The sequence below is a fragment of the Cetorhinus maximus genome, chromosome 10, assembly GCF_964194155.1.
Source record: "Cetorhinus maximus chromosome 10, sCetMax3.hap1.1, whole genome shotgun sequence".
NCBI lineage: Eukaryota > Metazoa > Chordata > Chondrichthyes > Lamniformes > Cetorhinidae > Cetorhinus > Cetorhinus maximus.
The window spans coordinates 100,413,839-100,432,410 of NC_135888.1; the positions used below are offsets into that span (position 1 = coordinate 100,413,839).

Consider the following 18,572-nt stretch of genomic DNA (forward strand, 5'->3'; position numbering starts at 1 on the left):
AAATACGTATAGTAATATCTCTGCTATCTCTTCTCTTAATAATCTTAAAATACATGGATGGAATTTATTTGGATCAAGGGGTTTATCCTCTTTGAGTCTGATTAGTTTATTCAATACATTGCCATTTAAAAAATTTTAAATACACTTATCTTATTGCTTATCCAATCATTCAAAGTCATGTCTAGCTGTTCTACTGCCCTGGTAAATACAGAGCCAAAATAATTATTTAATATTTATCTGTTGGCTCTATTGTTTCCTGTGATATTAGCCTTTCCAACTCTTAATAGTCCTATTCCCATCACAGCCTTCCTTTTTTATTGATGTGCCTGTAAAATATTTTACTATTTTGTTTTATGTTCCTTGATAACTTAATTATAGTCCCTTTTTTGCCTTTTTTTTGCTTTCTCTCCTAATCTCTTTGTGTTCTCTCTTATATGTACCCATCTGCTGTCTATGTACTTAATGTATGCCTCTTTCATAACCCTCAATTGTTCCCTTATGTCATTATTCATCCATGGACTCTCATTAGTGTTTAGTTTGCTCTTTCCTTTTAGTGGAATATATTTGTCCTGCACTCTCTTTAAATGTTTCCCAATGTTGTTCCACGTGCAATTACCAATAATTACTATATAGACAGTTAAACACCATCACTACAAATTCATGGAGGGAACCAGAGTACTTCTTGCCAAGGACTCTGCGGACTCAAATTAAGTTTCCAACAGCATCAAATACAATCATTTTCAGAAGTAATGTGTGATAAAAGTTCATAATAATGAGATTCTACTGCATATTTAACTCATGAATAAAAATGGACCAGTGGAATTTCAGAGCCATTGGAATCCTACAGATGAACAAGGTACTTAGGGTGATTAAGTGCTTGAAAGCCAATTTGAATTGCAGCAGCGACAACTTTCTTCTGAGAACCTTTAGTCTATTTCACGTACAGTTTAAAGGAGGCTGCACAGCCTACAATTTGACAAATAACCTGATAGAAGTTTGAATTCGTTAACATTTTTAAATGCAATGATATAAAATTGTGGGTAAAACTATTTACACCAAATAAACAAGTATTAATGTTTTTTTCCCACTTAATTCACTGTCAATCAACTGAGCTTTGAAGGAAATTCATGTTCACAGAGCAACAGAAATTTTCATTAACTATGAAATTCTACCCACTATGCAAAAGTCCAATTAGCTTCACTTGATACAATTTATACTTTACTTCATTTTACAACAGCAGCAGCTTATATTTATATAGTGCCTTTAATGAAATGAAACATCCCAAGGAGCATCATAGGACCATTATAAAATACAGCATGACATTGAGCCACATAAGGAGATATTGGCCTGGATTTTCCGAGCAGCGGCAATGATCGTTGGATTGCCGCTGAAATCGAAAATTCCCCCGACTTGACGCTGCTGCACATTTCTACGGGGACCTTCCGAGCCTGGCTTTCCCAGAAATGCATATTGCAGCGTCTCTCTGAGAACTCTGTCAAAGCACAGTGTGGTCAAGGCACAAGTCAGGAGCATAATGGAACATTGTCCTCTTGCCTGGATGAGTGCAGCTCCAACAACACTCAAGAAGCTTGGCACCACCCAGGACAATGCAGCCAACTTGATTGGCACCCCTTCCACAAACATTCACTCCCTCCACCAGTGACGCACAGTAGCAGCAGTGTCTACCATCTATAAGATGCACTGCAGTAACTCACCAAGGCTCCTTAGACAGCACCTTCCAGACTGCTACTATCTAGAAGGACAAGGGCAGCAGACACATGGGAACACCACCATCTGGAAGTTCCCCTCCAAGCAACTCACCATCCTAACTCAGAAATATATCGCCGTTCCTTCATTGTCACTGTGTCAAAATCCTGGAACTCCCTCCTCAACAGCACTGTGGGTGTCCCCTACACCACATGGGCTCCAGAGGTTCAAGAAGGCAGCTCACCACCACCTTCTCAAGGTCAACTAGGGATGGGCAATAAATGCTGGTCTAGCCAGTGAAGCACACATCCCGTGAATGAATGAAACAAGTCAGTGCAAGACAGGACACGCACCCCCCTCCCTTTTACGGGACTCGCTGCCGTTGGTAAGTTTAAAGGTCCAGTCTGAATGTTAGTGGACTGGTGAGTTGGGTAGGGTGGGAGGTGGCCGAGTTGGGTTAGATGGCTGGTAAGTAGGTTTTGTGATGTGGCAGGTGGATGAGATCGTACTGGGGTCTGGGGGATAGCTGGGTGGTCAGTAGTGTAGTTGGGTTGGGTTGTGTGGTGGTCGAGTTGGGCTAGCAGTAATTCAGTGTGGTTGGGGAGTAGGTCGGGTGGGTAGTTGGGTCGGGTGAAGGGTAGTCAGGTGGCCAGGGGGTAGTCAGGTTTGGGGGTTAGTCGGGTTGGGTCAGGAAGGTAGTTAGGTGGTCAGGGGTAGTCAGGTTTGGGGGATAGTCAGGAGGTTGTTGGGTGGTGGGGGTGGGAGTTGGGTCAGGGAGTAGTTGAGTGGTTGGGGTTAGTTGGTTTGGGGGGTAGTTGGATAATCAGGTCAGTGGGATAGTCAGATAGTCAGGGGAACTGATGGAGTTGATGGGTGATCAGTTGTGGAGTTACCCAAGTGTTAGCCTAGGTTTTAATCTGTCTAACTTTTTTTTACTCTTTCATGGAACGTGAGCGTCGCTGGCTGGGCCAGCATTTTTTTTGCCCATCCCTAATTGTCCTTGAGAAGGTGGTGGTGAGCTGCTTTCTTGAACCGCTGCAGTCCTTGTGGTGTAGGTACACCCCAATATTTCCCAGGCAACTTTTCAGGTGAGTTCCACGTAACTGTCTGAAGTCTCCGACTCTAGTTCAGAGTTGGAGAAATTTGTGGGGTGCCCCAGGGAGCAGGGGAATTGCTCATTGGAAGTTTGAACTTCTTGAGCAATTCCTACTTAGGTCCGTGCATTGGGATTTGCACAGGGTCTTGATGGGCAACTTCAGTCGTATGTCCGGTCTCCAACAATTTGGAGACTTGAAGATTTAGGCCAATAGGTCAGATGACCAAAAGCTTGCTCACCGAGGAAGGTGTTAAGCAATGCCTTAAAGGAGGAAAGCAAGTCATTGGGAGAAATTCCAGAGCTTGGGGTCTAGGCAACCTCAAGCCATGGCTACAATGGGGTAATTTTGACCATGCCCATCCAGCAGGGATATAGCAGGTGGTTAAAATCATATAGACGGTTTACCACACCATTTCTGCTGGCTGCCATTACACCAGCACAATGTTTATACTCTGCCAATAAGACACAGCACAGGTTGAACTCCTCTCCATGTTTTCAGTAATGGTCCTGAAATTCCTTGGTAGGTCTTCCAATATCCAATGCAAATACTTTCAGGAGATAAGCTGTTGTTTTTTTTAAAATCTTTGTTATGCTCAGTAGAATTAGGACAGAATCTCGCCTGCTATTGAACTATGTCCTGGGCTGACGCTGCTGTCAGTGTCTGCTAACTTGACACTGAGGCCAGGATTTTCACAGAGCCGTAATGTCATTAGACTAGTAATCTAAAGACAAAGGCAAAAGCTGCGGGGTCATGAGTACAAAACCCACCACAGCACTTGGTGGAATTTAAATTCAATTAATAAATCTGGAATATAAAGCTAGTCTCAGTAATGGTGACCATGACAACTATCATCGATTATTGTAAAAACACATCTCATTCAGTAATGTCCTTTAGAGGAAGGAGTCTGCCATCCTTACCTGGTCTGGTCCACATGTGGTTGACTCTTAACTGCCTGCCAAATGGCCTACGTCAGAGGCTAGGGATCGTGCGATGAGTGACCCATGTCCTGACTCCCCAAAGCCTGTCCACCATCTACAAGGCACAAGTCAGGAGTGTGATGGAATACTCCCCACTTGCTTGGATGAGGGCAGCTCCCACAACACTCAAGAAGCTTGAAACCGTCCAGGACAAAGCAGCCCGCTTGATTGGCACCACATCCACAAACATTCACTCCTTCCACCACCGACACACAGTAGTAGCAGTGTGTACCATCTATAAGATGCACTGCAGGAATTCACCAACGTTCCTTCGACAGGACCTTCCAAACCCACAACCACTAACATCTAGAAGGACAAGGGCAGCAGGTAGATGGGAACACCACCACCTGCAAGTTCCCCTCCAAGTCACTTGCCATGCTGACTTGGAAATATATCGCTGTTCCTTCAATGTCGCTGGGTCAAAATCCTGGAAATCCCTTCCTAACAGCACTGTGGGTGTATCTACACTACATGGACTGCAGTGGTTCAAGAAGGCAGCTCACCACCACCTTCTCAAGGGCAACTAGGGAAGGGCGATAAATGCTGGCCCTGTCAGTGATGCCCACATCCCAGGAAAGAATAACGAAAAAACACCACAGAGACCCCAAAATGGCAGATGGATCCTGGATCCAGACGTCCAGCTCCCATTTCTAACAGCTCCCATCTTCACCGATAGGGGAAAAGGGGTCGGGGTGTGAATCACATTGAAAGAAACCCTTAATGATGAGTTTCAGCAGGGCCATTTGAACACAGTTCTGAGTTCAAACAGATTCCATTTTTGCTGTAGCATGGGCCTTATCCTGCAGCGTGGAAGTTATAAGAGTAGTCATAAAAGCCCTTGAAGGATGTAGAACTGTCAAGCTATGAAGTTATTTAAATTCCCAGCCCTTTAAAAATTAAAGTAAAGGCCGCCTGTGTCAGTGAGAGGTTAAAAAAACCTCAAGCTGTGAAGCTATTTAAATCCCCAGCTCTTTCATTTAAAAATAGGCTGCCTATGTCAGTGAGAGTTGAAAAAAATCTGTTCTTGCAATTATAATAGTTGTTTGTTGACATTATCCCAAGGACCATCATAATATCATTATTAATGCTTGGCTGCTTTCCCAACTCATCATATCTAAGTAGGGGATCCCAAGTTAACAGTTTGACAGCTCAAAGACAGTATTAAAAGATTAGCTGTCCTTGATGTGGGGTTATGAATAAAAGTCTGTTTTTTTTTAGAAGGGGTTAAGTACTTTAGGGGATTTAAATATTTTGAATGGGTTTTCATGAATGAGAGTGTCTTTTTTTACTACAGTAAAGGCTGTAACAGGTATTTAGAGCTTTTATTTTATTTCATCTCAACATGGCTTCTGAAATCTGCCCATAGTGGATACGGGGTGAGTTGGCATGGAGGGTGTAATGTAAAAAGGTGGTAAGTGGGTTGGCCTGAGTTGGCATGGGGCTGTAAGGGGTCAAGGGGTTTGGCATGAGTTGGTACTGTTGGCATGGGGGCTCTAAGTGGCCATGGAGGTGGGTAGGAGGCATGGGTGACAAGGAGGGTATGAGGGTCCACTGGGTGTAGGTGGGGCATGGGTTAGCATGGAGGGTCTGAGGGGCTATTGAGAGTGGGAGGCAGCATAGTTTAGCATGGAGGGTTTAAGGGCCACTGGGGGTGGACTTTTGTACGTGGGTTGGCATGTGGTAGTGATGGGCCATTGGGAGTGGGTGGGTAGCATGGGTTGGCATGGGGAATATGATTTGCCATTGGGGATTGGTGTGAAGAATCGGTCTGTATAAGTTGACACAGATGGGGCAAGGGGAGTGGGTGGAGGAGTGAGGGCTGGAGGGCCTAAGTATTAACAAGCCCTAGGGAACTGAGGCAGGCCTTTTAAACAGCTCACCTCCGCACTCGGCTGCCCCTGTAGCTGGCGCCGATCTGGGTTTGGAGGCGGCAGGCCCAGCTGCATCCCGCGCCCATCCCGGAGATTGAATATTCCAGCATTTGGGTGAATTTCTCCCGAGACGGGCGCGGTAAGCTGCACTACCTGACTCAGGAGCGAAAACCTGAGTGTTTCACCCTGGATAGATCCCTCCAGCTCACTGCATAACCCATGCAGAATGCCAATATCTGTGTTCGTGCTTTTGGAGGGATGAAGTGCGTGCCAATGCATCCCCAGGTGGATTGTTCCCCTCCAAGGTATCTCCTTCAGAAAGGGTCAAATGCTGACAAGGATCAAGAAAAATGAATAAAGGGACAAGAATTAGGATGGCACTGAGCAGTTGGATGTTATCAGTTAATGGTCTTCAGATTGCAGCTTGAAGTTGTGTAGCTTTCTGATTATTTGTTGAGGTGAAAGAGTGGTTGCAAGTAATCTGCAGACACACCCAGTTCAGATAAGCTGCTGGTCTCACTTTTCTCAATGTTCATAACTTTGCTTGGACCACTGACATCTGGGCCTTCCTGCTTCAATAGGGTGAGAGTTATGATGTTAGGACCCCCTCCTCTCGCTCAGCTCCCTTGTATTACATGCAGCTTTATCTTGCAGAGAGTGGTGAGAGTTATTGAGTGTTCAAAAAGGAAAGTGGAGATGTGTGAGCTTTCTGTATATTTGTACTGTGAGCTGGGGAAGAAGTAAAATGGAATGAGAAAGGGGAGGTGATGGATAGAAACCCAAGTGTGAACTAATGAGGAAGGAGTTAGTGTTTATTGTGAAGAGAGCAAAGGTAGAGGTGAGTGTGTTTTGGTGGAGAAAGAAGTTTTACATTGTGCCCTTCTAATTGAATGCTGAAGGATGTGATGGAGGGGAGGGAATTGTTGAGAATGGTAGGTGAGGAATGAAAAGAGTGTTGTCAAGTGTGGTTGAAAGAGATGGAGGGATGTAGAGCTGCATTCACCATTGCTGTTTCTGTGAAGCTATTGCAATTCTTCCTACACTGAAGCCAGGTCCTGGGGGTGATGATTACAGCACTGATCCTGCTGGATAGTGGCAGTGCGAATGCTTCTGTGGGTGTTGGGAAACATTAGCCACCTCTTTGCCCTGACTTCCCCAGTCATTACCTTAAGGAAGGCATCTGAAAACCTGGTGGCAGGTCTGCAATTAATCACTTAGTGGATTCCATTCAAACAATCCCAACACAGTCTGGCAAAAATGAGTACAACTTCCCTTTACAGGCTACACTCCTGCTTTCTAGCTATTGGTATCCCTCTGTGAAGTGTGCAGTGAAAATGGATGGTTTGCCTGTTTCATGATGCAATTTGGCGGGCAGCTTGTCAGTCATATTAAAATTAGGCCTGGGATTTACAATAACTCAGGCAATGTCTCAAGAGCTTGTACCCTTCCTGCCCCTGTCTGCCTGATCCCACCTGAGTTAACATCAGGGTTACAATGTGTACAGAAAGGGAAAAGGCTCAATTGAAAAGCTGTTGTATGGTGAAATGTTATTGATGAAGTTCTGTGTAAGTTCCACCAATATGGCAGATACATAAATAATGGAAGTTATTTACTGCCTGTAGATTATGACAGTGACGTGAGCATCAGGAAAGGTCTACCAATCCTGTCTGTTCTTCAAAAATCAACATCGCCACAATTACCTTCTCATCATATCCCTCAGTTGCTTCTTTCTCTAATTTTCTCTTGAACGCGTCTGTACTGTCTGCCCGGTGACTCCTCTGGTAATTTAAATTGGCCCCATTTTAACTCCCTCTGTCCAGTGGGAAAAGATAGGCGTGAAAATCTTGGCAATACATTTACCACCCATTCCTTCTCACTTCTATGTTAGGTGGGGTCTCTGGTGCTTATCTATTTCAGGCAAGAGCCTATTTGTTATATACTAAATGATGTATGTAGGACTCCAATGCAATTTGAGGTACCAATGAGCAGAGTATGTACCACATACATTGGTCTTGGGTGTTGAGTGGCCTCACCAAAGGTCCTTAAAGACAACAATGCAACTTGGTGTGGAGAAGGTGGGTTTTGTCCTTTCCTCTTTACAACTTTTAAGATGGAGGCACATTGTCTCCAACTTTATAAACTTTAAATTATAAAATGGCTTCAGCAGCTGGGCTAAATTGTGAAGGGGGAGTTCTCCCAACAGCTGCAGCTGAAGTCAAACAGGCAGGCAGGGAGGACCTGAAAACCTACCTGGAGCGCAGAACTACTGACCTGCTGCTGGGAGGCTGCCTCCAAGCAGCTACATTATTCCCCGATGCCTCTGGGGAGCTGGAGTACAACAGGAAAATTCCAGTCAGTCTCTGACAATAGGCCTTTAACAAACTGAACTAGCTACACTTTGCTTGTGGGGTGTGGGGTGGGGGGTGGGGGGCGGGGTGCGGTGGGTAACCGTGCCGACAACCCCATCTCACCTCCGAGAAAATGGCAGGGGGTGGGATGGAGTCGGGCAACTGGCAGACTAGCTGGTGCCACAAAGTTCCATGCCCACCATCCTCCATTCCTGCCTCCATCAGCACCTAAAAGTTCAGCCCGTGCCAAGTAGAAATACAAATGATTTCACTATTGGCAGGATGTTGAATATCTTTGCTCCACCTCGATACCTAAATACGAAATGGTTAATAATGGATCATTTCCAAGATGAACGGTCAACAAATGAAACAAAAACGGAAAATGCTGGAAAAACTCAGCAGGTCAGACTGCATCTGTGGAGAGAGAAATTGAGTGGATGTTTCGAGTCTATATCGGACTCGAAATGTCAACTCAGTTTCTCTCTCCGCAGATGCTATAAGACCTGCTGGGTTTTACCAGCATTTTCCATTTTTGTTTCAGATTTCCAGCTTCCGCAGTATTTTGCTTGTTATCTTAGCCAACAAATGAACGTAGATTTATTACACACTCAAATTTGCTGCATCTTCTGAAAAAGATAAAAGGTGTGTTTTTGTGTGTTTTCTTGTGCCTAAAAATCATACAAGTAAACAACGTAACGTGGGGTGGTGAGGGGGACGCCTCCACAGGGTGGCCTGCAGCTGCAGCTGGATCTTGGCAGGCAAGGGGGGGCCTCAAAGCCTTCTTGGAGCACTGGCCCTTACAGAACGCTGCCTCCAGGCAGCTGGGCTGGTCCCCGATGCCTCCTGGTGCCTGGAGGCTGACTGACTGGAGAATTCCAGTTGCCCTCTGACAACAGGTCTTTAAACGGGTAGCCATCCTACTCCCCAACCCATTGTCAGGGGCAGGATGATGCTGGGAGACTAGCAGGCTGGCCAGTGCTGTGAAATTCTGCACCCTCCCTTCTCTGTTCCCCACCTCATTGGGGGCTAAAAATCCAGCCCATGGGAACCCATAAGGAATAATTCACCCCCTTTTTTATGCTGAATAAATATAAGATATTATGTTGATAATAATGTATTTGGAACTTATCAGACACACCATCAATAAAACTGTTAAACTTAAGTTAAATCTTTTGGACAAAATCAGGCAAAACAGGAATGATGTATTTTGGAAACAAAGCTATATATAAATGGATGACATATAAATATTTACACTCTCATTAGACAGTGAAAACAAGTGCGCAGTATAATGAAATAGCATGGAGAATACTGATAGCTTGCCAAAATGCCATAACAACAAAACCAAACTAATCACCCCAAAAAATAATGTGCGTTGAACTGTGGAAGCTAAGTGTTCATGCAGTGTGCAGTGCAGATCTGGTCACTTAAAAGCAAAATAACTGGAGATCTTCCTTTACAATACATCCTACATTCTACTCAACGATTCTATAGGCTGCCAAAGAATGTTATGGCTTTCACATAAAAGTGGATACATTAAATACAATGGACTCTAAACTATATAAAATATTAACATATCCAAAGATCTAATAAATAGTATAAACTGAAGATTCAAATGGATGGAGTGAGCGTTATAAAATATCCTTGTGCAGATGTAAAATGACTAATCTATTTGCATAACCTTCTTTGAGGCTAATATTCTATAACATTCTGTAATAACATTCCTCACTATCTGCCACGCTGGTCTTGTTCATTTAAAGTTGCAGATTTCTGGTTCAATGGAATTTCTTGGCAGTACATAAATAACATTCCTCACAAAATCCCACTAGATGAATTAGCTTCCTTAATGCATTTTGGTGTAGACTTAAAAACGAGCTTACTGTTGTTGCTACATTCAAACAGACGGCTGTTGGAGGAAAGATTAACAAACCCCCGTATACAATGTAGAATTTGTGATTTATTTAACTCTATCCATCTGCATGTCCACATTTTTGTGTCTCTTTTGGTTTTTCTCCTGAATTGTTCACCACAGGTTGCATTTAAGGAGGTTTATGGTTTTCATTTTCAAAAAGAAATGATTTTTCCCTCTCTCAAACAATAAATATTACATAACCTTCGGTGGACCAAATTTTTAACTCATTGCATCCAAAATGGAAGCATGAAAAAGTAACTCATTTTACTAACGGTTTCCTCACTGTTGCAGTATTCAAAAGTAGTCTACCTTAGAGGAGTAAGTGTGACCATCAGAACCGCAGACAGAACTGGGATGCATCACTGCACAGGGCTTGCATTTGGCCAGATTGGCTGCTCCGACTGATTGTTTACGAACAAGACTGTCCTTTTTCTGTCTGACACTGCAAAGGAAAAATACAGTTAATTATATGAAGCGACAAAGCTTATATATATTATATTAAAAATCTCCATGTTACCATTTCTGGAGATGTTCCAAAGGTGAGACGCAGCATCAGTATGGAAGAACAGATTCAAAAGTGTCAAAAGGTTATATTAAATTAGTTAATGTCTGTGTACATACTGGACTGAATTTTATGCAGAGGTGAGGGGAACAAGAGTGCCTGAACAGGAGGGACTCCCCCGCACAGCCAACAGGGACGTGGCATTGGCCCCTCCACCACTGGTAAAATACCAATGGCGACGTTCTAGCAGCAGCAGGAAGAAGCCCTTAAGTGGGATCAAGGCAGGGGACCAGCAATCCCCACCCCGCCTTCCCACCTGATGTCTCCCCCCTTCACCCGCCCCACCTGCCAGCCCACTCCTGAGCGGGGGTGGGGAACAGGGGGATTTGCAAAGTTCCGGCCACTGTATCAGACCCATCAAAAGTATATGGATAGTTGCAAATTGTGCCATATTGTGCTCTCTTCATATCCATGGTCCTGGTGAAGTAGAATCTGTTTAGTGCAAAACTGATGTTTTAAATTATCCTTTGCTAATAAAATTGACAACCAATGCAGCCTTCATACAGGGGAATCTAAAGGTTCGAGCAGCACTGAAGATCAGAGTGATCACAAACCAATGCAGGATATAGCAGTGGTAGCTTTCATTGTTCTCCCATCTGAATCCTTTCAAATTTTAACATTAAGCTTTCTCTCATATGGCTGGAAGTTTGCTAGCCTTGTAATGCAGATCATGCACCTAGCCTGGCAGAATAGAATCTTTGGATGTTACGATCTAATGTATCCCTTTATGTGAAAGGTCACCATAGTGTAAAAGCCTGAGTTTGAGAATACTATAGTTTGAATTGATCCTAGCACTTATTCAAATTTGTGAAGAAATTGATATCTTACTGACAGTTCCCTAACTTGTTTGTTTACGGTTAAATCTAATCTCGTGTGTTCAGTAGGACGCTGTACTCTTTTGGATCATTACCCAGTTTACCAGCCTTTACTTCTCCTTCTCTGAAGGGACCAAAGGTTTGCTAGCTTCCTCGGGATTTTCCACACTGAGACTGCACATGAAAATCATATTAGAATCTGCTACACACAGCATATCAATGATTCCTGAATGATCGTAGGAATTCTATTATCAAGTGTATCAGGCCAATCAGGCATGCATGCAAGCGATGCAAGTTGTAACAGATTACTTAGTGATGTCCTACTCGAGGAAACCTAGTAACATTGTGGAATGGATAATTCCGCACATATCTTTACATACAAAAGGTTGTGGGAATGTGACATTGTGATGATGTTTGACCTGGAAGCAGTAACAGTAATGAAAATTTGTAATGACTTTAAAATGTTTGGGGAATCTGTAATTGTTTTTAAGAATGTTTGAAAAGAACTTTTAAGAGTTTGCATCAATTGTAATTTTCTTGGGTAATAAGAATTGGTTCATGTGATCCGGCCGTACCTGACCTGGAAGCAGTACCAATGGGAAGGAAGTTAAGATACAGAAGACTTGTGGCCAGACACTAAGGAGAACTGTAAGACTGCACACAGATGCAGACACAAAAAGAAAGTAGACAGAGACAGAAAGAGGAATACAGAATTTGTGTAAGGAGAAGCCAGCAAAGCTCTCTACGAAGAGGTCAGTTTTCTGTTTGACAGTAAGAAGAAAAATCGAATTCCAAAAGCTCTTGGGGAAGTGATGTACGAGTGGGCTAAAAGATGTTGAATCCTAAAAGTGGTGTGAATAGTTCATGTATCTCTTGTTAAAAGTTATCAATCTCTACAGGGACTTAACACAGGCCAGAATTTTTGGCTCAGCGAAGGGGGGGTGGGACCCGCCAAGGCATAAAATAAGGGGGCGGGACCCGCTCGCCGAGGCATAAAATGATGCGAGGTGGCTTTGGGCATGTGTCCTGACGTCACCGCGCGTCATTTTGATTTTCAGTTCAGCGGGCGTGCAGCTGAGTCGGCTACACGCTCGCTGAACTGCCAAAGGCCTATTGAGGCCATTTAAAAATTAATTAAACTAATAAACTGAGCTGCCCATCCAACCACTTAAGAAGCCATGTGAGATATATTTAAAATTTTCCTTTGTGGAACCAGGAAGGGCAAGAGTTAGAATTCGCACCATTATGCATTTGGAGCTACAATACTCCATTGTTTTGCTTATATTTAGTTAGAATCAACCAAAACTTTTAGCTTTGTAAAGTTGCTTAATTCATTTAGTAATGAAAAATGATGCTGATCACATATAGTTTCTCCACTATTTCTACTCAAAGTTTAAACATTTTCATATTCTTTTCTCTTAGCCAACACAAAAGGGTATATTTTCTTACTTCCTATTCCATGTGAAACACAAGAAAATATATTCTTTTGTGTTGGCTAAGAGAAAAGAATATGAAAATGTTTAAACTTTGAGTAGAACTAGTGGAGAAAATATATGTGATGAGCAACTTTACAAAGCTAAAAGTTTTGGTTGATTCTAACTAAATATAAGCAAAACAATGGAGTATTGTAGCTCTAAATGTATGATGATGTGAATTTTAACTCTCGCCTTTCCTGGTTCCACAAAGGAAAATTTTAAATGTATCTCACATGGCTTCTTAAATGGCTTGACCAGGTTCACACTGTTGGGGTCACCACTAATGATTACCAATCAGTTGAGTACCTGGTTATGAGTTAAGGGCTTTGCATAAATGTATGAGGCTTGCTGGGAGCATGTTCAATATTGTATTGTACTCTCAGGATACAGTTGAGTTCTGCACTCAGTTTATGGAATTATGCAAGTCTGAAGCTTTATTTAATACCCAGTCATTAGTTATTTTCCAATTTAAAGTTATAATATGTAAACTACTGTACTGTAATGATATAATGCAGCATTATCTAGTGATGTGAGTAGTTGATAGTTTCCATATTTGAACTACAATGACCAGTAATTTTAATTCAATTTAATCCCATAAAAGAGATGAAATCGTTGATGTAAATACCAATGCATTGAATTGGTTGCTGGCATTGACATTTGAAGGAGCTGTGTAGAATGATTAACATTACTAGAACTTTAACAATTTAATATCTAGGCCTTACACAAACTTGGGGCTGGATTTTTGTGCAGTCAGGCCTTTAAAAATGGCAGGCAGGACCTGGATGCTTAAGCCCCACCCCATTTCTGCTGAAAGTGGGGAGGGGTGGGGTGTGAATCACACAGGCGGGGGACCTGAAGTCAGCAAGGCCCACTTGACTTCAAACAGATCCCATTTTTGCTCTTCAAAGGCCCATAATGTGTTGTGTGGGAGTAACAAATTTATAGAGAAGGCATAAACGGTCTTGAAGGGCAGATAAAGTCTGTTTAAGTGTCATGATCTGAAATTATTTGAACCCCCAGCCCTTTTTAAAAAAAAAACACAGGTTGCAACTTTCACCTGGGGTAGAATTTTCAGGTCGGGTGGCCGGTTTCAGGCTGGCTGGCAAATTAACGGCCAGCCAGCGTGAAAGGCATGCTGAAACGCTCAGCGCTGCCGGGCTGGGGGCTCGTGGAGGTTGAGCACAGAGGTCAGCATGGGGGAGCGCGGAAGGAAGGCTCCCTGAAGGCAGAGAGCTACCTCAGGGAACTGACAAAATTTAAAATCAATAAAAACAGAATTTCAAATCTGGAAAAAATGTCCACGCATCAGAATGAGTCACCTCAACATACGGATGCTATTAATTCTGTACCGACATTTTAATCTTTTAAAAATTAATCTCAGAAACCTTATCCCGCCCTTGGATGAGATTTCCTCAAAAAGGCAAAGGCCGCTTGGCCGATTTGCCCACCTGCCAACCGTAACGTTGGACAGGCAGTGAAAAATTGCCGTCAATTGATACTTTAATGGTCTTAATAGGCCTCTTAATTGTCAGCGGACGCGTTGCTGACTCTGGCGTGTGCCCGCTGACCAAAACATTGCGCGAGTGCACAATGATGTTGGGACGCTTTCCCAATGTCATCACACGTTATTTTACGCTTGAGGGTGTTGGGCGTGCACTTGCACGCCAAGCGAAAATTTCTACCCCTGGAGTAGATGAAAATTAGCCACCTATTTCTGAAGTTTCAATAGACTTCATTGCTGACATTTCCCAAGGTTTGTTATTACAGCTGAACCCATTATGAATGCTTGGCTGAGTTTCAAAAGCTCCAAAGGCATTTATCTTAGCAAGGGGGTGGAGTATACATTTTGATTCAAAATTTTAAGATGATATTAAAGATTTGGATGGCTGGGATGTGGTTAGTGAATAGAAGTTTGTTTGTTTTTACAATAGATTGACCACTTGAGGAGATTTAACATTTTTGAAAAAGCTTCATGAATGAGAACTTTTTCAATATCAAGTTTCTATGAGCTAAAGCTCTGTTAGATTGTAGAAGTTTCTTTTTCATCTCCACATGGCTCAAGGTCTGCCCATGCCAGATACTGGATGAGCGGCTATTGAGGTGCTATGCGGGGCATGGAGGTTGCAAGGAGGGTCGGGGGGGGGGGGGTGTTGTGAGTGGTGAGGGCTAGAGGGTCTAACAGCCATTATAACTGGGTTGAACCAGTCTGCCTTGCCTTTTGCCTGCCTCCGTGGCCACGTCCGAAGGCAGTTGCCTTGATCCCATCCCCATCTCCCTGGAATGAAGATATCACAGGCAGGGGCCCTTTTAAAGGAGGCAGGTCTGCCGAGCTGGGAAATTTAATGACTAGGGCTTCCTACCTCAGTGGAGAAAATCTGGCGCTTGTTCTCTGATCACATTGTCAAGTTTGCCATGTTGGAACCTGCTTTACAAGTATCTAGGCTATGACAGCATACCGCTATTTTTCCCCATAAAAAATTAACTTTAAAATAGCTTTGGTTCTGAGAGGATTATTCTAGAATGTCCTCCAGTTAAAACCTCTAGACTTCATTTATGATATAAAACCAATTTAATAATGTGCATATAGCTATTATTTTTTATTTAATTTGATACTGGCTTATTGGACACATTACTAACTTCAATTAAAAAACCTGGTTTGGTTTCCAGAGATGATTCAAATTTAACAGTATATATTTTTGTAGCATTCGAATACTTCACATTTATTTTCTTCTGCAGAAGTTCCTCCTGTGAAGATAAGGGAAAATTTAGCTATTTAAAATTCCAGGCAGAGACTACATAATTCTATTAAACTGGGGAGCTGATTCTCTGGTCTTTGTTGCAGTGTCGGTAGAATTGCTGCTCCTTTCAACTAGTGTGCACCATTAATGCAGTGACCTCGTCCAAGCTTTGAAAATCAGGTCATTTAAATTATTAAACAATAGTGAGGCACACCTTAGCCAAAGTATAGATTCTGTACCGACGGATAGCACAAGAATTCCTTAAGGGTTGCTGCAATAATATGAAGACATACAATCAGTTAAAATTAAGTGACTGGAGCGTGTGGACTTTCAGAAAGTCTTTCCGCCTTCAAACAGATTGGAGAGAGTTTCTAAATATTTGCCAGCCTTTCCAGAGGCTGTCTGGGGCACGAGAGGGTGTGGGAGGTGGGGGAGGGCAGAGAGGTGGTTGTTGAAAAGCAAAGTTTGGTAGGCTTTGTGTCAAGGCACAAATCATAGTCTGTGGGCTAGTGGTAAAATGGCACAGAGTTCTTGTTGCTGCTTGAGATTGGTGTGAGAAGGATATGCGTGACGAGTAGTCCAGGGCATAATTCCCAGAAAACAGAAGTGCAGCATGCCTGGCAAGAGGTGATGGCACGGCACAGCACTGTATCAGCATAACCTAGGGCTGAATTTTCCCTTTGGCGTGCGGGGTCGGGCCCCGCGCGTAAAATGACGAACGGTGAGGTCGGGTGAGCGTCCCGACATCACCACGCGCCATTGTGACATTTCACTGGGCGGGCACATGATGATGTCCGACGCGCGCCCGCCATAAATTAACGGGCCAGTTAAGGCCCTTGAGGTGCCAATCGACGGCGATTTTTCGGCACCCGTGCAATCTTCAGCTCGGCGCATGGGCACAACGGGCAGACGGGTAGGACACATTTGTATTAACCTCATCCACAGGCGGGATAAGAGGGCTCACTGGGGTTGCGAGTGTGCGCAGTAAAGCATTTATTTCTGAAAGTTTTTGAAAGTTGCCTGTGTGATCTGCAGTACTTCAAAACACATACCAGCTGCTTTTTCTGGACTCTTAAATCTTCAGGTCAGCACTCTGCAGTGAGTTATCTTTTCTGGGCCTGCAGTTTTCAGGAAGCCTTCCTTTAGCCTGGGAATGGGAGCTGAACTCCTGAGCTCCTCTGAAGAGGAAGGGAGGGCTAGAAGGGGGAGGAGGCCAGGAGTGCACATTCAACCTCCAGGGGAGCCACCTTTGGGAGGTCAGGTGCAGGCACAAGGGGTGCAGGGCCAAGAGCTAGCTCAAGGCAGAAGGGGCCACAGAAGACACCACTATCCTGCTGCCGGGGTTTACGGGCGGTGAAGCAGCTACCTCAATATGTCTGAGGCGCAGTGCCGAAGGAGGCTCCGTCTCTCAAGGGAGACAGTCAACTATGCCTGTCAGATGATATGGCCTGAGATCTCCACGAACTGTGTGGGCGGACACCCCATGCCAGTGGCTCTGAAGGTCACAGCTGCCCTCAACTTCTATGCCTCTAGCTCCTTCCAGGGGTTGGTGGGTAGTCTTTGCGGTGTCTCCCAATCAGCTGTCCACACTTGTGTCAAGCAGGTTACAGATGCTCTTTTCAGGCGTGCATTGACCTTCATCTACTACCGTTGGGACCAGGCAAGTCAGGCACAGCGAGCCAGAGGCTTTCGCGGCCATTGCTGGCTTCCCCCATGTCCAGGGTGCTATAGACTGTACACATGTGGCCATCAAGGCGCCAGCAGGTGAGCCCGGTGCCTTTGTCAACAGGAAGGGCTTCCACTCCATGAACGTGCAGATAGTGTGTGATCACAGGATGCTGATTCTACAAGTCTGTGCAAGATACCCAGGCAGCTCCCATGCCGCCTACATCCTCAGACACTCCCAGGTGCCGGGGCTCTTCAGTGCTCCAGCCCGGCTGGATGGATGGCTGCTGGGTGACAAGGGCTATCCCGTCAGAAGGTAGTTTGTGATGCCTGTCTGCCATCTAAGAACAGAAGCTGAGCAGCGGTACAATAGGGGCCACGCCTCCAAAAGGGCTGTGGTGGAGAGAGCCATCGATCTTCTCAAGATGCGCTTCCGATGCCTGGACCGCTCAGGGGATGCACTCCAGTACCCCCCAGATCATGTCTCAGTGATGGTGGTTGCACGCTGCACTCTCCACAATCTTGCGCTGGAAAGGGGGGACGCAGTGGACGATGAAGACATCGTTGCAGTGGCTGCGGCTGCAGACGATGAGTCCAGCAGTGAGTCCAAGGATGAGCATGCACAGGGAAATGCTGAGGGGGTAGACGCTGACCCGGACATACTCCAGGGAGGCAGGGACACCCGGCAGACTTTAATCCAATGAACCTTTAGCTAGCACACCACAGATGGACCTCCAGGACAAGCCTGGGCTGTAGGCTCCATACTCGACACCTAAGTGCAAAATCTGCCAGGTTAGCAACAGTCACTAAGGGCTTTGTTAATAAAGCTGAATGTCCCACAAAGCACTCATTACAGTTTTGGAAACCATACACATGCAGAAGAAAAGAGGCACCCTCAGCCATGGTGACATATCTGAATTTATTATGTCAAGCAAATCAACTTATTCCAAAATAAAGAGAATAGTGTTACCAAACAAAACAAATCATAAGGACCTCATCTCAGGCCACCACAAAAGCATCAGTGAAAGACCTGTGGTGTGCCAAAGGTGTCTTATGTTTTTGTTTCCGGGTGCTAGTTCTTGGTGCTCCCCAATGCTCAGAGTGGCATCTGAGACAGCCTGCTGACTCTTCTGTCCTGTCGCTTCGGACCTCCCTGCTCACCATGGATGGATGGGCACCAAGCTGCGAAAGTTGATGCCCAAACCATCTCCCACACTGGCACTGACCAGCTGAGGTCAATGCCGATGTGAGGGCTTGCTGGTCAGAGCACATCCCCAGGAAGCCCTGACGGGTCTCCTGGAGGAGGCTCTCCACGAGAGTCGCCACTCTCTCACTCTCTCCATGGAAGACACATGGCACTTGGACATGTGGCTCATTGCTTCAGCAATCGTCTGCGTAGACTCCTCCA

General features: G+C 44.5%; 1 protein-coding gene across 1 annotated transcript in view; it reads right to left on the reverse strand.

The window, feature by feature from the left end:
* spock1 (SPARC (osteonectin), cwcv and kazal like domains proteoglycan 1) overlaps positions 1 to 18,572 on the reverse strand; it is a 561,184-nt gene that overhangs the window by 120,513 nt on the left and 422,099 nt on the right. The window contains exon 5 of the mRNA XM_078550892.1: positions 10,219 to 10,351. Coding sequence (XP_078407018.1) covers positions 10,219 to 10,351 — 133 coding nt within the window. The remainder of the gene's footprint in view (positions 1 to 10,218; positions 10,352 to 18,572) is intronic.